The sequence below is a fragment of the Bombina bombina genome, chromosome 5 (assembly GCF_027579735.1).
Source record: "Bombina bombina isolate aBomBom1 chromosome 5, aBomBom1.pri, whole genome shotgun sequence".
Classification (NCBI taxonomy): domain Eukaryota; kingdom Metazoa; phylum Chordata; class Amphibia; order Anura; family Bombinatoridae; genus Bombina; species Bombina bombina.
The window spans coordinates 576,896,986-576,914,727 of record NC_069503.1 but is presented as its reverse complement, the minus strand read 5'-3'; the positions used below and the strand labels follow the sequence as shown (position 1 = coordinate 576,914,727).

The 17,742-nt window shown below is 39.6% G+C and overlaps 1 protein-coding gene across 2 annotated transcripts in view; it reads left to right on the top strand.

Moving 5' to 3' along the window:
• LOC128660597 (collagen alpha-1(XV) chain) overlaps positions 1–17,742 on the top strand; it is a 674,535-nt gene that overhangs the window by 163,902 nt on the left and 492,891 nt on the right. For both annotated transcript variants that reach the window (XM_053714523.1, XM_053714522.1), the window contains exon 3: positions 1,477–2,024. In XM_053714523.1, coding sequence (XP_053570498.1) covers positions 1,477–2,024 — 548 coding nt within the window. The remainder of the gene's footprint in view (positions 1–1,476; positions 2,025–17,742) is intronic.

Below are 17,742 nucleotides of genomic sequence, written 5' to 3'. Positions count from 1 at the left end.
CCAGACAAATGCCCTGTATGCCCCAAGGTCAGTCCTAGCCTGTAAACTACACACCTACAAACATTTCCTGGATTATTTCTGTGACAGGGAGGTGAAGGGACTTGTGGACAGTTGCCCACTACTGCTGTTTTGTGGGTCAGACTGTTATAGGGTGGGGTGGGGCAGGGGATTTGCTGAGGGGTCTGGATAAGTCTTGGGCAGGAAAGTCATAATCTGGGTGTGTCCTGGACAGAGGCTGGAGTGTTCTCTAAAACCAGGATATTTGCCCTGATGCTGTGGGCAGGAAAGTGGACAGACCCCCACAACCCAGATCCAGGACTGCCAGGAGGTCTGAAATTATATATTAACAAAAGTATTTCATGATCATAAACAAAGTAGTATGGGGAGCACATTAGCCAAAACAAACCAGGTCAAAATCTTATTGAGAGGCTAATAGCAGTTAGTTTCTTGGGAACTAGGTGATATAAGCTTATTTCAAGGTTGGTAATAAATTATACATAGAGTTTGTGGTCTTATAGGATCTTTCAAATATATTAAATAATATATCTTAATTAATAAAGTTTAGGAGCAAAGTATTTCTCATATATTGAGGATTATCAGGCCACGGGTTACATTAGCGGCTAGTGGTTTCAGAAGTAAACCGTATAAAATTGTATGAGCATTTATTTGCAGAATGTGTACCTAATACATGGAATATAATCATTGTATTGGCGGTAAGGATAAATAGATTAAAGGGATAGAAATGTCAAAAATGAAATGTTCATAAATGCATTTCAATTTGAAATAGAAGCACTTTTGCAATATATTTCCATTAGCAAAAAATGCTTCTAGTAAAAGGAATTACTGTTTTTCTGCGGCATACACATATATCCAGTTAAGGCCTATGCACCAATACTCAAGCTCAGAGAGCTGAAGATGTCCTTTATTGCTTTCGTGAAGACCTCATTTGTGTCATATAAGCCATCACTGACTCTCTAAGAAGGTGTGGTGTTTGAATACTGGTGCATGGGCCCTCATAGGATATGTACGTATGCCACAGAAAAACAGTAATACATTTTACTAGAAGCATTTTTGAGAATGGAAGTATATTGCAAAAATACTTCTATTTCACTTTAAAATGCACCCATGCACATTTCAATTTTGACATTTCTATCCCTTTAAGGAAATTGAAACATTGGGGTATATTTAACATAGTGCGAGTGGACATGATACAATGTAGCGTATCATGTTCGCTGCACATCGATAAATGCCGACAGCATGCTGTCGGCATTTATCATTGCACCAGCATTTCTTGTGAACTGCTTGTGCAATGCCGCCCCCTGCAGATTTGCCGCTAGCAGGGGTGTCAATCATACTCTAGAAAGAACAACATCGTCATACTTATTATTTGTCACCAAAGCAATGTTTCTAAGTTTTAAATGAACAAGTTAATGCTATTATCCTTAGTAATTATTATTATTATTTTTTTTAACACAGAACGAGGCACTAAAGGACATCTCGACCTTACAGAACTAATTGGAGTCCCGCTTCCACCATCCGTCTCCTTTATCACTGGATATGAAGGGTTTCCAGCTTACAGTTTTGGACCAGAATCAAATATTGGCCGTCTTACAAGATCATTTATACCCCAACCTTTTTTCAGAGAATTCGCAGTTATTGCTACAGTGAAACCTAACAGCAATCACGGTGGAGTATTATTTGCCATAACTGATGCATTTCAAAAAATTATCTACTTGGGTCTTAGATTATCATCTGTGGAAGATGGTACACAAAGGATTATCATGTACTACACAGAGCCAGGTTCTCAGATTTCCAGAGAGGCAGCTTCTTTTAAAGTACCAGTTATGACAAACAAGTGGAATCGTTTTACAATGACTGTTATAGGGAATGAAATAGTGTTGTACATGGACTGTGAAGAATATCACAGGGTTCCATTCCAAAGATCAGCAGAAGGTTTGACGTTTGAACCCAGTTCTGGTATTTTTGTTGGAAATGCTGGAGCAACTGGTTTGGAGAAGTTCACTGTAAGTACATTGTACTAGTATTATATGTTTACTAAGATATGTCAATTGTTACCTTAAAGGGACATAAAACACTGTAAGATTGTAATATAGCATGTTAAATTGTGCATAAAAAATATTATTATCAATTACTTTTTTTGCCCCATTTTCCTGTAATGTAAATTGGAAAATTATAGGCTTTCCAAATTCTATGAGAATCGGAAGTGCATACTCCATAGTTCACAAGCAAAGCCTGCTATATTTCACACATTCATTGTTTGATCACTATAGAGCTCTTTTTTTTAATGTAAATGTCTTGGCAGAGGGGAGAAGATAAAATACTGCAAATGAATACAGGTTTTGCTGACAAATGACACTAACAAGTAAAGGTAACATGTCCATATTAGCTTCTTGAAATAACTTGAGAGGCGTGTGTGTGTATATGGGGGGGGGGGGGGGTTGTCAATTAAAAACCAACTGCAGTTAAATGTTAATGTATATAGAAATTTGGTTGTTATGTTAATGCAGGACGTGACTTCACAAAAGTCTTGCAATTAAATAATGTTTCATGTTGCTTTTAAGGACTATTAAATACAGTAGAATTGTATAACCAAAAAGTGCATAACAAAGAGATAATGCAATAGCCCTTATTTTAAATTTTAAATGACCTGGAGATTTTTTTTCTGACACATTTCAAAATTTACTTCAGTTTGCCAGCCCCTTTTACCATGTGACAGCCATTAGCCAATCACAGACTCATATAAGTATACATTGTGAGCTTACACATACTCAGTAGTAGCTGGCGCCTCAGAATGTGTGAATTTTAAAATAATGGGCACATTTTAATAATGAAAGTAAATTGGAAGGTGTCCTAAAACTGCATGCTCTATCTGAATCAAAAAAGTGTAATTTCGATTTTAGTGTCCCTTTTATTTTTGTTTCCTGTTTTTCTATTTGCCTTTCTGACCATGGCATAAAAGATGGCTCCTGTGTTTCTAAACTGTGAAATGATAAAGAGGTCTTGTCTTGGGAGTATGTGAAGCATATTTATTACCATGCACTTTTGAGATTTATTTCCTTGTTTCAAACTTATGTACTGTAGCTCTATAAACCACTGTGATATTAATTTGTAAATGTAGGCACATGTGGCATGTAGGTACCAGCTGGTAGATGGTACTTTATCACAGTGGTCTAGATTCACTCACATTGATCATAGTGACAAGATACAACACAATGAGATTAGAGACAATGCCCTAGATTCATAAAGACTCATAGGGTTGCAGGGTTCCCTTGTAAAGGTGAGATGCTTAAAATACATTGAGCATCACTTTAGATCTACAGATTTTTTTTTAGTGGCTATTGCTGATTGGCATCTTGGTTTACAGCAATTTACATATGATAGCTTTATTGTTATTATTATTCGAAAGATTGTGCAGTTTTAAATAACTTTCCGATTCACTTCTGTAATAAAAAATCATTTGTTCTCTTGATATCCTTTTATTGAAGAGTAAATCTAAATAGCCTGATAGCATGCACGTGTCTTTAGTACGCTAAGTCAGCAGTGTCTTGCAACATTGTTTGTAGCAGCTTTATACACTGTAAACACTTCCATAGCTTACTAAAGACACCCTTCTTAGCTCCTATGAAACTAGGTAGATTTACTTTTCAACAAAGGATACAAAAAGAACAAAAAACAAAATTGATAATAAAAGTAAATTGGAACGTTGTTTAACCCCTTGAGTGCTAATGACGGCTCTGAGCCGTCACAGAGTTTCCCACTCTGGTGCTAATGACGGCTCAGAGCCGTCACTAGCACTCTCCCAACTTGAGGGAGATCTGGGGGCTCCCACCCGCTCCTACCCCGGCGATCGGTGCTGCATAATGAAAGGCATCGCCGGGGCTTTCGTTTTGCGTGGTGACGTCATGCGCAATAAACGTGATGACGTCACCGCGCAACTTTATTTAACATTAACAATGTTAAATATAGGAGCAGGGGGCATGCTGCTTAGAAGCCTGTATCTCAGGCATCTAAGCCGCTACAGACCCCCAAGACCCACCGTTGGAAAGGTAATTGCCTAACCTTTCCAACGGTTTAAGTCTTGGAGGTCTGAAATAAATGGAAAAAAAAAGTAAAAAAACTCAAAGGGTTAAAATTGCATGCTCTATGTGGATATTGAAATTTTGATTTATTGTCCCTTTTACAGTCAAATAATTACTTTAATGCAGGGTTCTTGCATAATCATCCTTTACATTTTAAGAAACTGATCTTAACTGTACAGTAAACTCTTTGATTGTATTATAAAGTATTGAATTACGTTTAGTAAAAATGCAATATATTTGCATTATGTATTTTTCATTCTGGTTTACCAATTCTGAGAAATGGAACTGCACATGACAGACTTTCTAAGCCTAAAGGCTGTGACACACTGCAAGCGGAGCGGCGTGCAGCATGTAGATGCGGTTTTGCGCGCTCAGTGTGTCCTGCCTTTTCATCTCTGAGCACTCTGCTACGTCAGGTCGCGTAGCTGACGGCTCAGAGATGAAATATTTGATCTTCAGAAGCGATGAGACACAGAGCGAAGCAGCTGCTTTGCCTCGCGTCGCATCTCTTCCAGGGTGTCACAGCCTTAACCCTTTCACATCACTGTTCCTAATTGTCTTTACCAGAGAAATATTTTTAAAACTAAAACAGTGATCATTTTTAATAGAAGCATTTTTGCCGGTACATGTATATTGCAAATCTGTTTCTATTCAAAGATGTAATAAATCTATGTACATTTAAATTTTGACTGGAATGTCCCTTTAACAAATTGAGTCATTACCAGATGGTACAACCACCTTAGGCTCTCTGAGCAAGTGTTGTGTTTAGAATGCTGGTGCACGGTTAATACTTAAATACATATTTGAAACAGCTAAAACTTTTTGTTTTGGCTGGAATGTCCCCTTTAATTCATTAAAAACATTTTAAACTCACCTATTATATTAAAGTATTGCAAGACTGCAGAAAATTTTTATAATTACACAGTGTTCACTGTCCCTTTAATGCTCAGTCCTAGAACTGTCTGAAACATCTGACTGCTCCCTGCTTTAATTGTAAGCAAAACAACATAACTGGGGGAAGTATTATAAATATAACTATTCATTAGCCCCTTCTTCCACCCTATCTGCCTCCAGTCAATTATAAACTTTATATTGCTGTGAATTCATAACATATTTACTAGGTGTGGTGTATTGGCATAGAGTTTTATTTCAGTGTTTTGTCACTGCAGAAAGCCAAAAGTTACTATTATTTAGGAAGGAACTGGCAGTTTGATTGCAGGTTTCCATTATGCACTGGCACTAGTTAGAATGAAGGAATAGCCATGGTTTCCTGGAGTTATTCAGGAATGTGTGAAACTAAGGATAAGAAGCCAGTTACAGTAGGAGGAAAGCTCGAATGAGCTTTCTTTCATAGGAAAATGATGAGCTGGCATTTACCTTAAAAAGGAAGTGCAAATCTCTAACTATTCTAAGGTCTTTTATTGGAGCATAGGTGTTCATAGATGGAAAAGCAAGACAGCAAACAAACAAGAACCACGGTGTGCGGCTGCGCGGAACCAGAACCAGATGCAAGAGAAAACCATCCAATCAGAGGTTCATGAAACTGAGTGCCGTAGCAGTGGGTGATCAGCCTGATACCAAGAGGCTTAGACGAAAGGATGCAGGCACTGCTCAGTGTGTTGAAAATAAAAATACAACTTTTATTAGGGTTCTAAAAGTACAAACAATCCAAACGAATGGCAGACACACAGACAAGAGGGACAGACGGCCTGATACGTTTCGCGCCCCCTAGTGGCGCTTAATCATAGGCTGACATGTATGAGAATGGGTGTCCCTTATTTAGGGATTTGTTAACCCCTTCCTCACAATACAAAACACAGTTAAAAACAATGTAATAAAAAATTATATTTTATTGTATTTATTAGCCTAATAAAGGTTGTATTTTTATTTTCAACATACTGAGCAGTGCCTGCATCCTTTCGTCTAAACGAAAAGCAAGACAGGTTTAGTACCCCAAACCCCACTTATTACACATATCCAGCAAAAGACCCAGCAACCCAGTCACTTTGCAATCTAAATGGGCTTTAAACAGTTTAAGAAAGCTTAAAAATTTGCTAAAGGTAGCATACGCTGTCTGCATTTAACATTGCACAAGCATTTCTTGTGAAATGATTGTGCAATGCCACCCCTTGCTCACTCGTGGCCAATCGGCCGCTAGCAGGGGCCGTCAATCATCCCTATTGGATCGGAATGATTTCAGTCCACCACCTTTTAGGTGGTGAAGTTAAGGAGCAGCGGTATTCCGACCGCTGCTTCTTAACTTACGTTTCTGGCGCACTCGAAGCGATGGGGCGTTGATGCAGCATCCGCTGCTCTTTTAATCGTCCCCTTTGTCTCTTTTTTTTAGTGGTGTCAAATATAGGGGGATGGGACTTTTACTATGTTTATTATCAATTAAAAATACATAGTTTAAAACAAATTAATATTTTGACATGAAAAATAAGTTATCCAGTTTTATAAGCACATCAGAATAACTCCTACCCGGGTTTCGGTGGTCTGTTCTTCCTGCCACTCTTCCCACACATTAATGTCTTATTTTTACAAAGTGAAAACCAGGACCTACCCCCCCCCCCCCCCCAGGACTACTTTGACACCACTCCCAGATAGTCCCAGATAGTTTGCAGAGGACAGATATTGCAGATATGATTTATCCACTAAATTTTCAGAAAACAACCAAAAGCACTGTTGGCCCTAGAGTGAACAAAATTTCAAGCTGTCACATTTTCAAACAGAGCAAACTTTTTTTTTATCCAAAATATTTTTTTAAACACACATATAAGCACTAAAACAGAAGGGAGGCACCAAGCAGTACACAAATGAATGCTCATAACATTACAGAGCAAGTGTTTCTTATAGCAATTTTAAATGTTTAGAACAAATCAAGGTTCTTATAGTGGAACACTTTCAAACTGTTTCTTTAAATGCAATATGCCATATGTATATAAGTGTCCTCTTTTAAAGCTGCAATGTGACATCAATCACCGACTATCCATCAAAAAGTGTGAAATGCACATTTTTAAAATTAGTTAAAAATATATATATATATCATTGTAAAAAAAAATTATTTTTTTTTAGTAAGCCTTCAAAATCTAGCCAAAATGTATATTTTTTTAATAGAATTATGCTGTTTTGCAAATAGGTTGAATTTGTTTTGCTTATTAATAAATTTCCAGTGTTATAGATAATAATATAGACCCAACAGGAGCTTTCAATATTTTGCAATCTCAGTGTGAAACTGATCACATGATATAATTAGCTGGATTTTCTTAAAGATCATAATCACTAAACTAAGCGGATAAAACATCTGCTAAAATTCTTCTCATACTTTTGTTCATCTGTTATTCTAATTACTAACTGTCTCCAACTGTGAGTTTATTAGAGGTCTGTAGATGAGCGATATTGTGTCATTTTACCAATTTTATGCTTAGTCAATCTCAGTTTAATATTTGTAAAGAAGCTTTATTTTATTGGGTTAGTTAAACAGGATGAAACAGAAAATGTTTAAAGGGACACTGAACCCAAATTTTTTCTTTTGTGATTCAGATAGAGCATGCAATTTTAAGCAACTTTCTAATTTACTCCTATTATCAAATTTTCTTCATTCTCTTGGTATGTTTCTTTGAAAAGCAAGAATGTAAGTTTAGATGCCGGCCCATTTCTGGTTAACAACCTGGGTTGTCCTTGCTGATTGGACAGCACCAATAGACAAGTGCTGTCCATGGTCCTGAACCAAACATTTGCTGGCTCCTTAGCTTAGATGCCTTCTTTTTCAAATAAAGATAGCAAGAGAATGAAGAAAAATTGATAATAGGAGTAAATTAGAAAGTTGCTTAAAATTGCATGCTCTATCTGAATCATAAAATAAAAAAAATTGGGTTCAGTGTCTCTTTAAATATTATCCATCTTGCTTCAACCTATCATCAGAACTTTCTCCACTATTGGTAATATTTTGTTGTCCAGGAAATTAATTTCCTTTAATTCCGCTGAGTTAGAAAACAATAACTTTCAGCCCTTTTTAAAATGCAACTACTAATGGATCTCAGTGTTTTTTTAATATGTTGCTGTATTTCTAGAAGGATATTTCTATAGACATAAAATAAAATTATATATTGGAGTTGATTAGAAACGTTTGATTGTTTTTTGGCAGATAATGATTTCTGAACTTTTCTCGGTATTGTCATAGCATTTTATTTTTTATCACAATCCTAAAATGCTTCTGATATTAATACCATTGAAGATCTAAATCATTAATTTCAAATAACAACACAAAAACAATATCTGAATGGTTAAACAAACCTGCAGGATTAATGACAAAGAAAATGTTGATTTTGTGGGCTTAGTAATTATATCACAGGTCGACGGGCATTTATTGATCTCTTTTAATATTATGTAGTGACGCTAATAGGTGATGTGTGCTCCAAAACCATCGTATAATATAAAAGGCCAAGTGTGTTTGTCCGAAGCGGTCATGCACAGTAGAGACAGCGCGAGGACAAACACACCTGGCCTTCAACACACTGACCTGGCATCTGGGGCCGACTGTGCATAACGGGGGCTGGGCCAGGCATGACATGGGCGGGGTGGAGCGTGCAGTGGGCGGGACCGGGCATGTCATGGGTGGGGCCGGGTGTGCCGTGGGTGGGAGAGAGAGAGCTCAAAAGGGGGGAAATAGAGAGAGAGCAAAAGAGGGGGGATATAGAGAGAGCAAAAGAGGGGGGATAGAGAGAGCAAAGGAGAGGGAGAGAGACAGCAAAAAGAGTAAAAGAAAGGGGAGAGAGAGAGAGCAAAACTGAGAGGAGAGAGCGCAAAAGAGAGGGGGGAGACAGCAAAAGAGGGGGATAGAGAGAGCAAAAGAGAAGGAGGAGAGAGGGCAAAAAAGAGGGGGGAGAGCGCAAAAGAGGGGGATAGAGAGAGCAAAAGAGAGTAGGAGAGAGAGAGCACAAGAGAAGGGGGAGAGAGAGAGCAAAAGAGAGGGGAGAGAGAGAGCAAAAGAAAGGGGAGAGAAAGCAAAAGAGGGGGGATAGAGTGAGCAAAAGAGGGGGGATAGAGAGAGCAAAAGAGAGGGAGGAGAGAGAGCGCAAAAGAGAGGGGGGATAGAGAGAGCAAAAGAGAGGGAGGAGAGAGAGTGCAAAAGAGAGGGGGAGAGAGAGCAAAAGAGAGGGGGAGAGAGAGCAAAAAAGAGGGGAGAGAGAGCAAAAGAGAGGGGGAGAGCGCAAAAGAGGGGAGAGAGAGAGCACAAAAGAGAGGGGGGAAAAGAGAGGAAGGGAGAGAGAGCAAAAGAGAGGGGAGAGAGAGCAAAAGAGAGGGGGGAGAGAGAGAGCAAAAGAGGGGAGAGAGAGAGTAAAAGAGAGGGGGGAGAGCGCAAAAGAGAGGGAAGAGAGAGCGCAAAAGAGAGGGGGGAAAGAGAGGGGGGGGAGAGAGAGCAAAAGAGAGGGAAGAGAGAGAGCAAAAGAGGAGGATAGAGAGAGAGCAAAAGAGGGGGGGGAGAGAGAGAGCAAAAGAGGGGGGATAGAGGATAGAGAGAGCAAAGGAGAGGGAGAGAGACCGCAAAAGAGAGGGGGAGGGAGAGAAAAAGAAAGGGGAGAGAGAGAGCAAAATAGGGGAGATAGAGCAAAACAGAGGGAGAGAGACAGCAAAATAGGGGGGGAGAAAGGGGAGAGAGAGAGAGCAAAAGAGAGGAGAGAGAGAGCAAAAGAGAGGGGGAGAGTGCAAAAGAGGGGAGGGAGCGTGCAGTGGGCGGGACCGGGCATGTCATGGGTGGGGCCAGGTGTGCCGTGGGTGGGAGAGAGAGAGTTCAAAAGGGGGGAGATAGAGAGAGAGCAAAAGAGGGGGGATATAGAGAGAGCAAAAGAGGGGGATAGAGAGAGCAAAGGAGAGGGAGAGAGACAGCAAAAAGAGTAAAAGAAAGGGGAGAGAGAGAGCAAAACTGGGAGGAGAGAGAGCGCAAAAGAGAGGGGGGAGACAGCAAAAGAGGGGGATAGAGAGAGCAAAAGAGAGGGAGGAGAGAGGGCAAAAAAGAGGGGGGAGAGCGCAAAAGAGGGGGATAGAGAGAGCAAAAGAGAGTAGGAGAGAGAGAGCACAAGAGAAGGGGGAGAGAGAGAGCAAAAGAGAGGGGAGAGAGAGAGCAAAAGAAAGGGGAGAGAAAGCAAAAGAGGGGGGATAGAGTGAGCAAAAGAGGGGGGATAGAGAGCGCAAAAGAGAGGGGGGATAGAGAGAGCAAAAGAGAGGGAGGAGAGAGAGTGCAAAAGAGAGGGGGAGAGAGAGCAAAAGAGAGGGGGAGAGAGAGCAAAAAAGAGGGGAGAGAGAGCAAAAGAGAGGGGGAGAGCGCAAAAGAGGGGAGAGAGAGAGCACAAAAGAGAGGGGGGAAAAGAGAGGAAGGGAGAGAGAGCAAAAGAGAGGGGAGAGAGAGCAAAAGAGAGGGGGGAGAGAGAGAGCAAAAGAGGGGAGAGAGAGAGTAAAAGAGAGGGGGGAGAGCGCAAAAGAGAGGGAAGAGAGAGCGCAAAAGAGAGGGGGGAAAGAGAGGGGGGGGAGAGAGAGAGCAAAAGAGAGGGAAGAGAGAGAGCAAAATAGGGGGATAGAGAGAGAGCAAAAGAGGGGGGAGAGAGAGAGCAAAAGAGGGGGGATAGAGAGAGCAAAGGAGAGGGAGAGAGACCGCAAAAGAGATGGGGAGGGAGAGAAAAAGAAAGGGGAGAGAGAGAGCAAAATAGGGGAGATAGAGCAAAACAGAGGGAGAGAGACAGCAAAATAGGGGGGGAGAAAGGGGAGAGAGAGAGAGCAAAAGAGAGGAGAGAGAGAGCAAAAGAGAGGGGGAGAGTGCAAAAGAGGGGAGGGAGAGCATAAGAGAGGGGGGAGAGAGAGAGCAAAAGAGAGGGGAGAGAGAGAGCAAAAGAGAGGGGAGAGAAAGAGCAAAAGAGAGGGGAGAGAGAGCAAAAGAAAGGGTATAAAGAGAGCAAAAGAGAGGGAGGAGAGGGAGCGCAAAAGAGAGGGAGGAGAGAGAGCAAAAGAGGGGGGAGAGACAGCAAAAGAGGGGATAGAGAGAGCAAAAGAGAGGGAGGAGAGAGGGCAAAAAAGAGGGGGAGAGTGCAAAAGAGGGGGATAGAGAGAGCAAAAGAGAGTAGGAGAGAGAGAGCACAAGAGAAGGGGGAGAGAGAGAGCAAAAGAGAGGGGAGAGAGAGAGCAAAAGAAAGGGGAGAGAAAGCAAAAGAGGGGGGATAGAGTGAGCAAAAGAGGGGGGATAGAGAGAGCAAAAGAGAGGGAGGAGAGAGAGCGCAAAAGAGAGGGGGGATAGAGAGAGCAAAAGAGAGGGAGGAGAGAGAGTGCAAAAGAGAGGGGGAGAGAGAGCAAAAGAGAGGGGGAGAGAGAGCAAAAAAGAGGGGAGAGAGAGCAAAAGAGAGGGGGAGAGCGCAAAAGAGGGGAGAGAGAGAGCACAAAAGAGAGGGGGGAAAAGAGAGGAAGGGAGAGAGAGCAAAAGAGAGGGGAGAGAGAGCAAAAGAGAGGGGGGAGAGAGAGAGCAAAAGAGGGGAGAGAGTAAAAGAGAGGGGGGAGAGCGCAAAAGAGAGGGAAGAGAGAGCGCAAAAGAGAGGGGGGAAAGAGAGGGGGGAGAGAGAGAGCAAAAGAGAGGGAAGAGAGAGAGCAAAAGAGGGGGATAGAGAGAGAGCAAAAGAGGGGGGGGAGAGAGCAAAAGAGGGGGGATAGAGAGAGCAAAGGAGAGGGAGAGAGACCGCAAAAGAGAGGGGGAGGGAGAGAAAAAGAAAGGGGAGAGAGAGAGCAAAATAGGGGAGATAGAGCAAAACAGAGGGAGAGAGACAGCAAAATAGGGGGGGAGAAAGGGGAGAGAGAGAGAGCAAAAGAGAGGAGAGAGAGAGCAAAAGAGAGGGGGAGAGTGCAAAAGAGGGGAGGGAGAGCATAAGAGAGGGGGGAGAGAGAGAGCAAAAGAGAGGGGAGAGAGAGAGCAAAAGAGAGGGGAGAGAAAGAGCAAAAGAGAGGGGAGAGAGAGCAAAAGAAAGGGTATAAAGAGAGCAAAAGAGAGGGAGGAGAGGGAGCGCAAAAGAGAGGGAGGAGAGAGAGCAAAAGAGGGGGGAGAGAGAGCAAAAGAGGGGGAATAGAGAGAGCAAAAGAGAGGGAGAGAGACAGCAAAAGAGAGGAAGGAGAGAGCAAAAGAAAGGGGGGAGAGAAAGCAAAAGAGGGGGATAGAGAGAGCAAAAGAGAGGGAGAGAGACAGCAAAAGAGGGGAGAGAGAGCAAAAAAGAGGGGAGAGAGAGCAAAAGAGAGGGGAGAGAGACAGCAAAAGAGAGGGGGAGAGAGCAAAAGAAAGGAGGGAGAGAGCAAAAGAGGGGGATAAAGAGAGCAAAAGAGAGGGGGAGGGAGAGAGAGACAGCAAAAGACAGGGAGAGAGAGAGCAAAAGAGAGGGAGGAGAGCGCAAAAGAGAGGGAGGAAAAGAGAGGGGGAGAGAGCAAAATAGAGAGAGAGAGAGAGAGAGCAAAAGAGAGGGAGAGAGAGCAAAAGAGAGGGGGAGAGCGAAAGCAAAATAGAGAGAGGGGGAGAGAGAGCAGAAGATAGGAGGGGAGAGAGAGCAAAAGAGAGGGAGGATAGAGAGAGAGCAAGGGGTGGAACCACTGTATTGCAAAAAATGGCCCCGGTAACGGACTTTAGGACTAGTAGAGATATATTTGAATGTCTTTTTAAGGGACTATAACAGGGTCATTATCTATATAGTGGACATTTTTGTCTGTTGGGTTATTAAGCTGACTAATTATTTATTATTTATTTTCTTACTTTAAATTATTGTGTGTGTAGTGTGTGTATCTGGGGACCCTCCATCATTTCCATAACTTGTATATGTGTCATTACGTATCAAAAATGTGTATTGTGATCAGAAAAACAGGGTTAACGTATTAAGTATAGGGCCATTTATTTACAGAAAAAAAACATGCAAAAAAGCACTTCAGATAAAGAAAATGGTTGATTTTGATCACAACATTCAAAGCGGCTCATTTGTAGCTGATAACATGTCAATAATTATCAAATGACGATAGTGATCAACCCATAGAATTTTACAACTAATGACAATTAGATTTGTGGTTGTGTTCTGTGTTACAGATTGATTTGTGGTAACCACAACATGACTAGAGAAGGGTGAATTTCAGTTTATTCTGTAATAATATTTAAATAATTGAATTAAATATTTATTTTACCAGTGTCTTGTCTCTGTAGACACTATAACGCTTGAATTGATATATTAATATTTTAATTATGAATATAAATAAATAACCTGTACAATTTAGTATACTAATGTAATTTTGAATGTTGATTCCCACAGACTTACATTGATGTTTATGAGAATCAACATTTGAATGCTACATTATTTATTATAGTAACAAAACAAAACACAACAAATGTTGAATTGGTAATGGAAAAATAAACCCAAAATGTGTGTGTGTGTGTGTGTGGGGGGGGGGGGGGGGGGGTGGGGGGAAATAACATTTTCTTTTTGTTACTAGAAAGTACTGGATAAAATAATGTGGATCTCCCATAAAGAAGAATTAGCCCATCTTTTAAGGTTCTAAATTCTTGAGAACAGCAAAAACCGACCCCTTCATTAAATGTGTAGAAATAACCGATTTATATAAAGAGGGTTGCATACCCATGTAACAAAATAAAATGCAAATGGAATTATTTCATCTATGATATAGGATTTCAATTAGAAAAAGTTTTTTTTTTTACCAAAAATATCAGTGTGAGGCCATCAGAAAGATAGTACAGTACTATAATCATAAAGGTAATATTTGTTATTTTAAATAAATATAGACTATTATTTGCATTTTAGACACAAAAACTAAACCATAAACACAGGCAGAAAAGATTGCGACTTACAGGCAGAGAAACCTATACATTTTTGATAATTGTATATATTTTTTTAAAATATTAATTAAGAAGTATGGATTTTAGAATAAGTTTGGATTTTAGAATAAGTTTGGATTTGGGGATTTGTACTTGTAAAGTGATTTTTAATTTAAAAATATAACATTAGAGGAATTATCTTTGTTATTATCATTTACCTTAAGGAATCCGTTGGAAGCCCTTCTCATTAATTGTTATTATGTTCGATATTTGTATGTTTAGTCTTATGCTCTATTCTAGCGGCAAAACCACAAACACACAGTCGGTTACGCCATTATTAGTTATGTTTAAATGTTTTTATTTTATGTGCTGCAAAGCATTATCTTTTCCTTTGACGTATAAACTATGTAATATAACTCAACCATGAAACGCAAAAGATACAAGCATAGGGTTAACAAAGGACAGGAAATATAATTTGTATCACAGAGTTTTCTGTACCTAAAGCATTATCTGTATTTAGAAGCTCACACTGTTCATTGTGTAACATAACAAAAAAAAGTCTGAGTTCCTGTTTTAACAAAAAAGGCAAAATGCATTTTAGACTTGAGTGACCTAACTTTTTATGAACTTGTGTTTACATGTCATGGGGATAAAGCATAATGCATGAAGCCAATGACAAGATATGAATCACTCTTTATATTGTACATCCAGTATTAACACAAAGCACTAGCATCAAGTCCTTTGTCAAGTGGTGAGATGAAAGCTCTATTGGGCTTATGGGTGGTCTGATTCCGACCTGTTAACACATGTTGCAAATAAACTACTAGAGGTTACTTTTTACTCACTCTGGATTGACATAAATATTATTAAATAACAATACTTTAAACAATTAATTCAAAATGTGGTTTCACCATTGGTGGTAATGTTGTTCTGTTGCCTAGACATATATTTAAATATTGACCTTGTAGTGAGGTTAATGCAACTCAATGGACTAGACTCAAAAAGACTGGTTTATGAAACTAAGATCTTGCTGAAAAAAAAATTGCCACAACATGGCCACTCAAAAATGGCAAAATTAAAAAAAATAAAGAAATTTGTAACTGTCCTTCGTCAGAGGCAGTTGTGGGACGAGGTCTGCCCAAAAGGACAGGGACAGGGAATAGTAATTTTTACCTTTTTACCCTCCACCTCAGCCCAATGGGGATCCAAAATAGAAGATTAGTGTGGTTTGCACACCTTGTATCCCCCGTAGAGCAACCAGTGAGGTTAGTTTTGTACTGGCAATCACTAGAAAATCTCTTTTTTGGTGGTTCAGTAGTTTTAGAGATCATTAGGGTCATGTTTTAGGAGGTGTTATGAGAAATATTTAGCCAGGCCTATAACCCAAATGGCTAAACATTTATGCTTTGGCTAAGATATTCTATGGCCCTCTATAACCTTTTTTAAAACAATAAGAAATAACCTCTTCTGCATGAATTTTGTTTAAAATATAGATGTTGTTGTTTTGGTCATGATCAGTATTTGTTCTAGACATTGAAGTGTGTTGTGTTTAATACACAGGTACAACAAATGTGCATCGTTTAATTTACAGGGACATTATAGTGATAAAATAAAATTCTGTAATTTTTTGGAGCATGTCATTTTATCACTAGCTACACTTAAACACATAAAGTACTGCTTGGGAGTGGTGTGCTTCAGTACATTCCCTGGAATTCAGATCCCTGAGCCACCTACATGTTGCAAAGTGATTGTTTGATATATGCAGCAGCTCATTTATATCTATCCTTAAAGGGACAGTCAAGTCAAAATGATATTTTCATGATTCAGATAGGGCATGCAATTTTAAACAACCTTCCAATGTTCTTTTATCATCAAATTTGCTTTGTTCTCTTGGTATTCTTTATTGAAAGCTAAACCTAGGTAGGCTCATAAGCTGATTTCTAAGCCGTTGAAGCCGCCTCTTATCTCAGTTCATTTTGACAGTTAGATAGTGCTAGTTCATGTGTGTCATATAGATAACATTGTGCTCACTCCCATTGAGTTGTTCATGAGTCAGCATGGATTGGCTAAAATGCAAGTCTGTCAAAAGAACTCAGATAAGGGGGCAGTCCGCACAGGCTTAGAAACAAGGTAATCACAGAGGTAAAAAGTGTAATAATATAACAGTGTTGGTTATGCAAAACTGGGGAATAAGTAATAAAGGGATTAACTATCTTTTTAAACAATAACAATTTTTAAGTCGACTTTCCCTTTAACTGACTACCACAAAGGTTATAAAGAAGCTTATCATAATGGCACAATGAAAACTTTACTTTGAATAATTTAAAAACATTTATTTTGTATGCAGATACTTTGCAATACAATGATTTGATTTCTGATATATATATAAAACATGAGTTTAATGCCTCTTTAAGTAGAGAAGCTTGAATTTTACAAGTTGATGACATTATATATTGTATTTAAAAAGAAAAAAAAGCAATTATAGTCAAATAAATAGAAAAGGACTTTGGGGTAGATTTATCATAGTGCGAGCGGACATGATACGATGTAGCGTATCATATCCACTGCACATTGATAAATGCTGATATCATGCGCTGTCGGCATTTATCATTGCACCAGCAGTTCTTCTGAATTGCTGGTGCAATGCCACCCCCTGCAGATTCTCGGCCAATCGGCCGCTAGCAGAGGGTGTCAATCAGCCCAATCGTATTCAATTGGGTTGATTTCTCTCCGCGGCCTCAGAGCAGGCAGACAAGTTATGAAGCAGGGGTCTTTAGACCGCTGCTTCATAACTTCTGTTTCCGGCCAGCCTAAAGGCTCGCGCGGAAACAGGAGCATCAAGCTCCATACGGAGTTTGATAAATCGGCCCCTTGGACTCATTGCCTTGTTCCGCATCCTTATAGCTCTAAAATGTGTGTACTAGTTAAACCATACAGTTTATAGAGTAACCAGAACTATACATTTTAAAGGGACATTATTAAAGGGAAATTAAACACTTCAAGATTTTAATATAAATTGTTTAATTATTTATATAAAAACAACTTTTCAATATACTTTCATTATTTTTTTTTCTCCTTTCCTGTAATTCAATTCTGAATAGTGGGTTTTTTAAGTCATGATAAACATGGAAGTGCAGACACAGCTGTATTCCTCACAGTCATTGGTTACACACTCTAGTCAGCCATTTATAACCATTCCTAATTGACCTCAGCAGAAAAGGTAACCTAAATTACAATATGACGGCGCCCACTGTTTTATGGACATCCATTTTACCCTTATTTTTTCAGTATTTTAACAACTAATCTAATTTTTAAAAATACATGTGCAAATTATTCTCAGGCTAACCTTTGCTCTGAATACATAATTCAATTAGTGATTTATATAGGGATAGATTATAAGCGGAGCGCATAATATTGCTTCCGCGAAAGTGATATTTGCACTCAACTTAGTAATACCAGCGCACGCTAATATGCACGGAAGCATTGCGCTTACCAGAGAGCGCTTCTATAGGCACCAATGGGAGCCTCGTTCTCTTGCCGCCAGACACGGCATGAGAACTAGTGCAGCAAAGGGGGTGAGACGCGTAGTGATGGGCAGCAGATTGTAAATATATATGTATATGCTTATATACATAAATACTTATGCGTTAATATGTGTATAAACACATATTAATACATATATATATATATGTATATAAGCATATACATATATATTTACTGGGGACACACAGTCCCCATATACCGCAATATATAGGCACTTTTCACCCACAACCGCTTCATTTAACCCCTAAAAACTGCTTA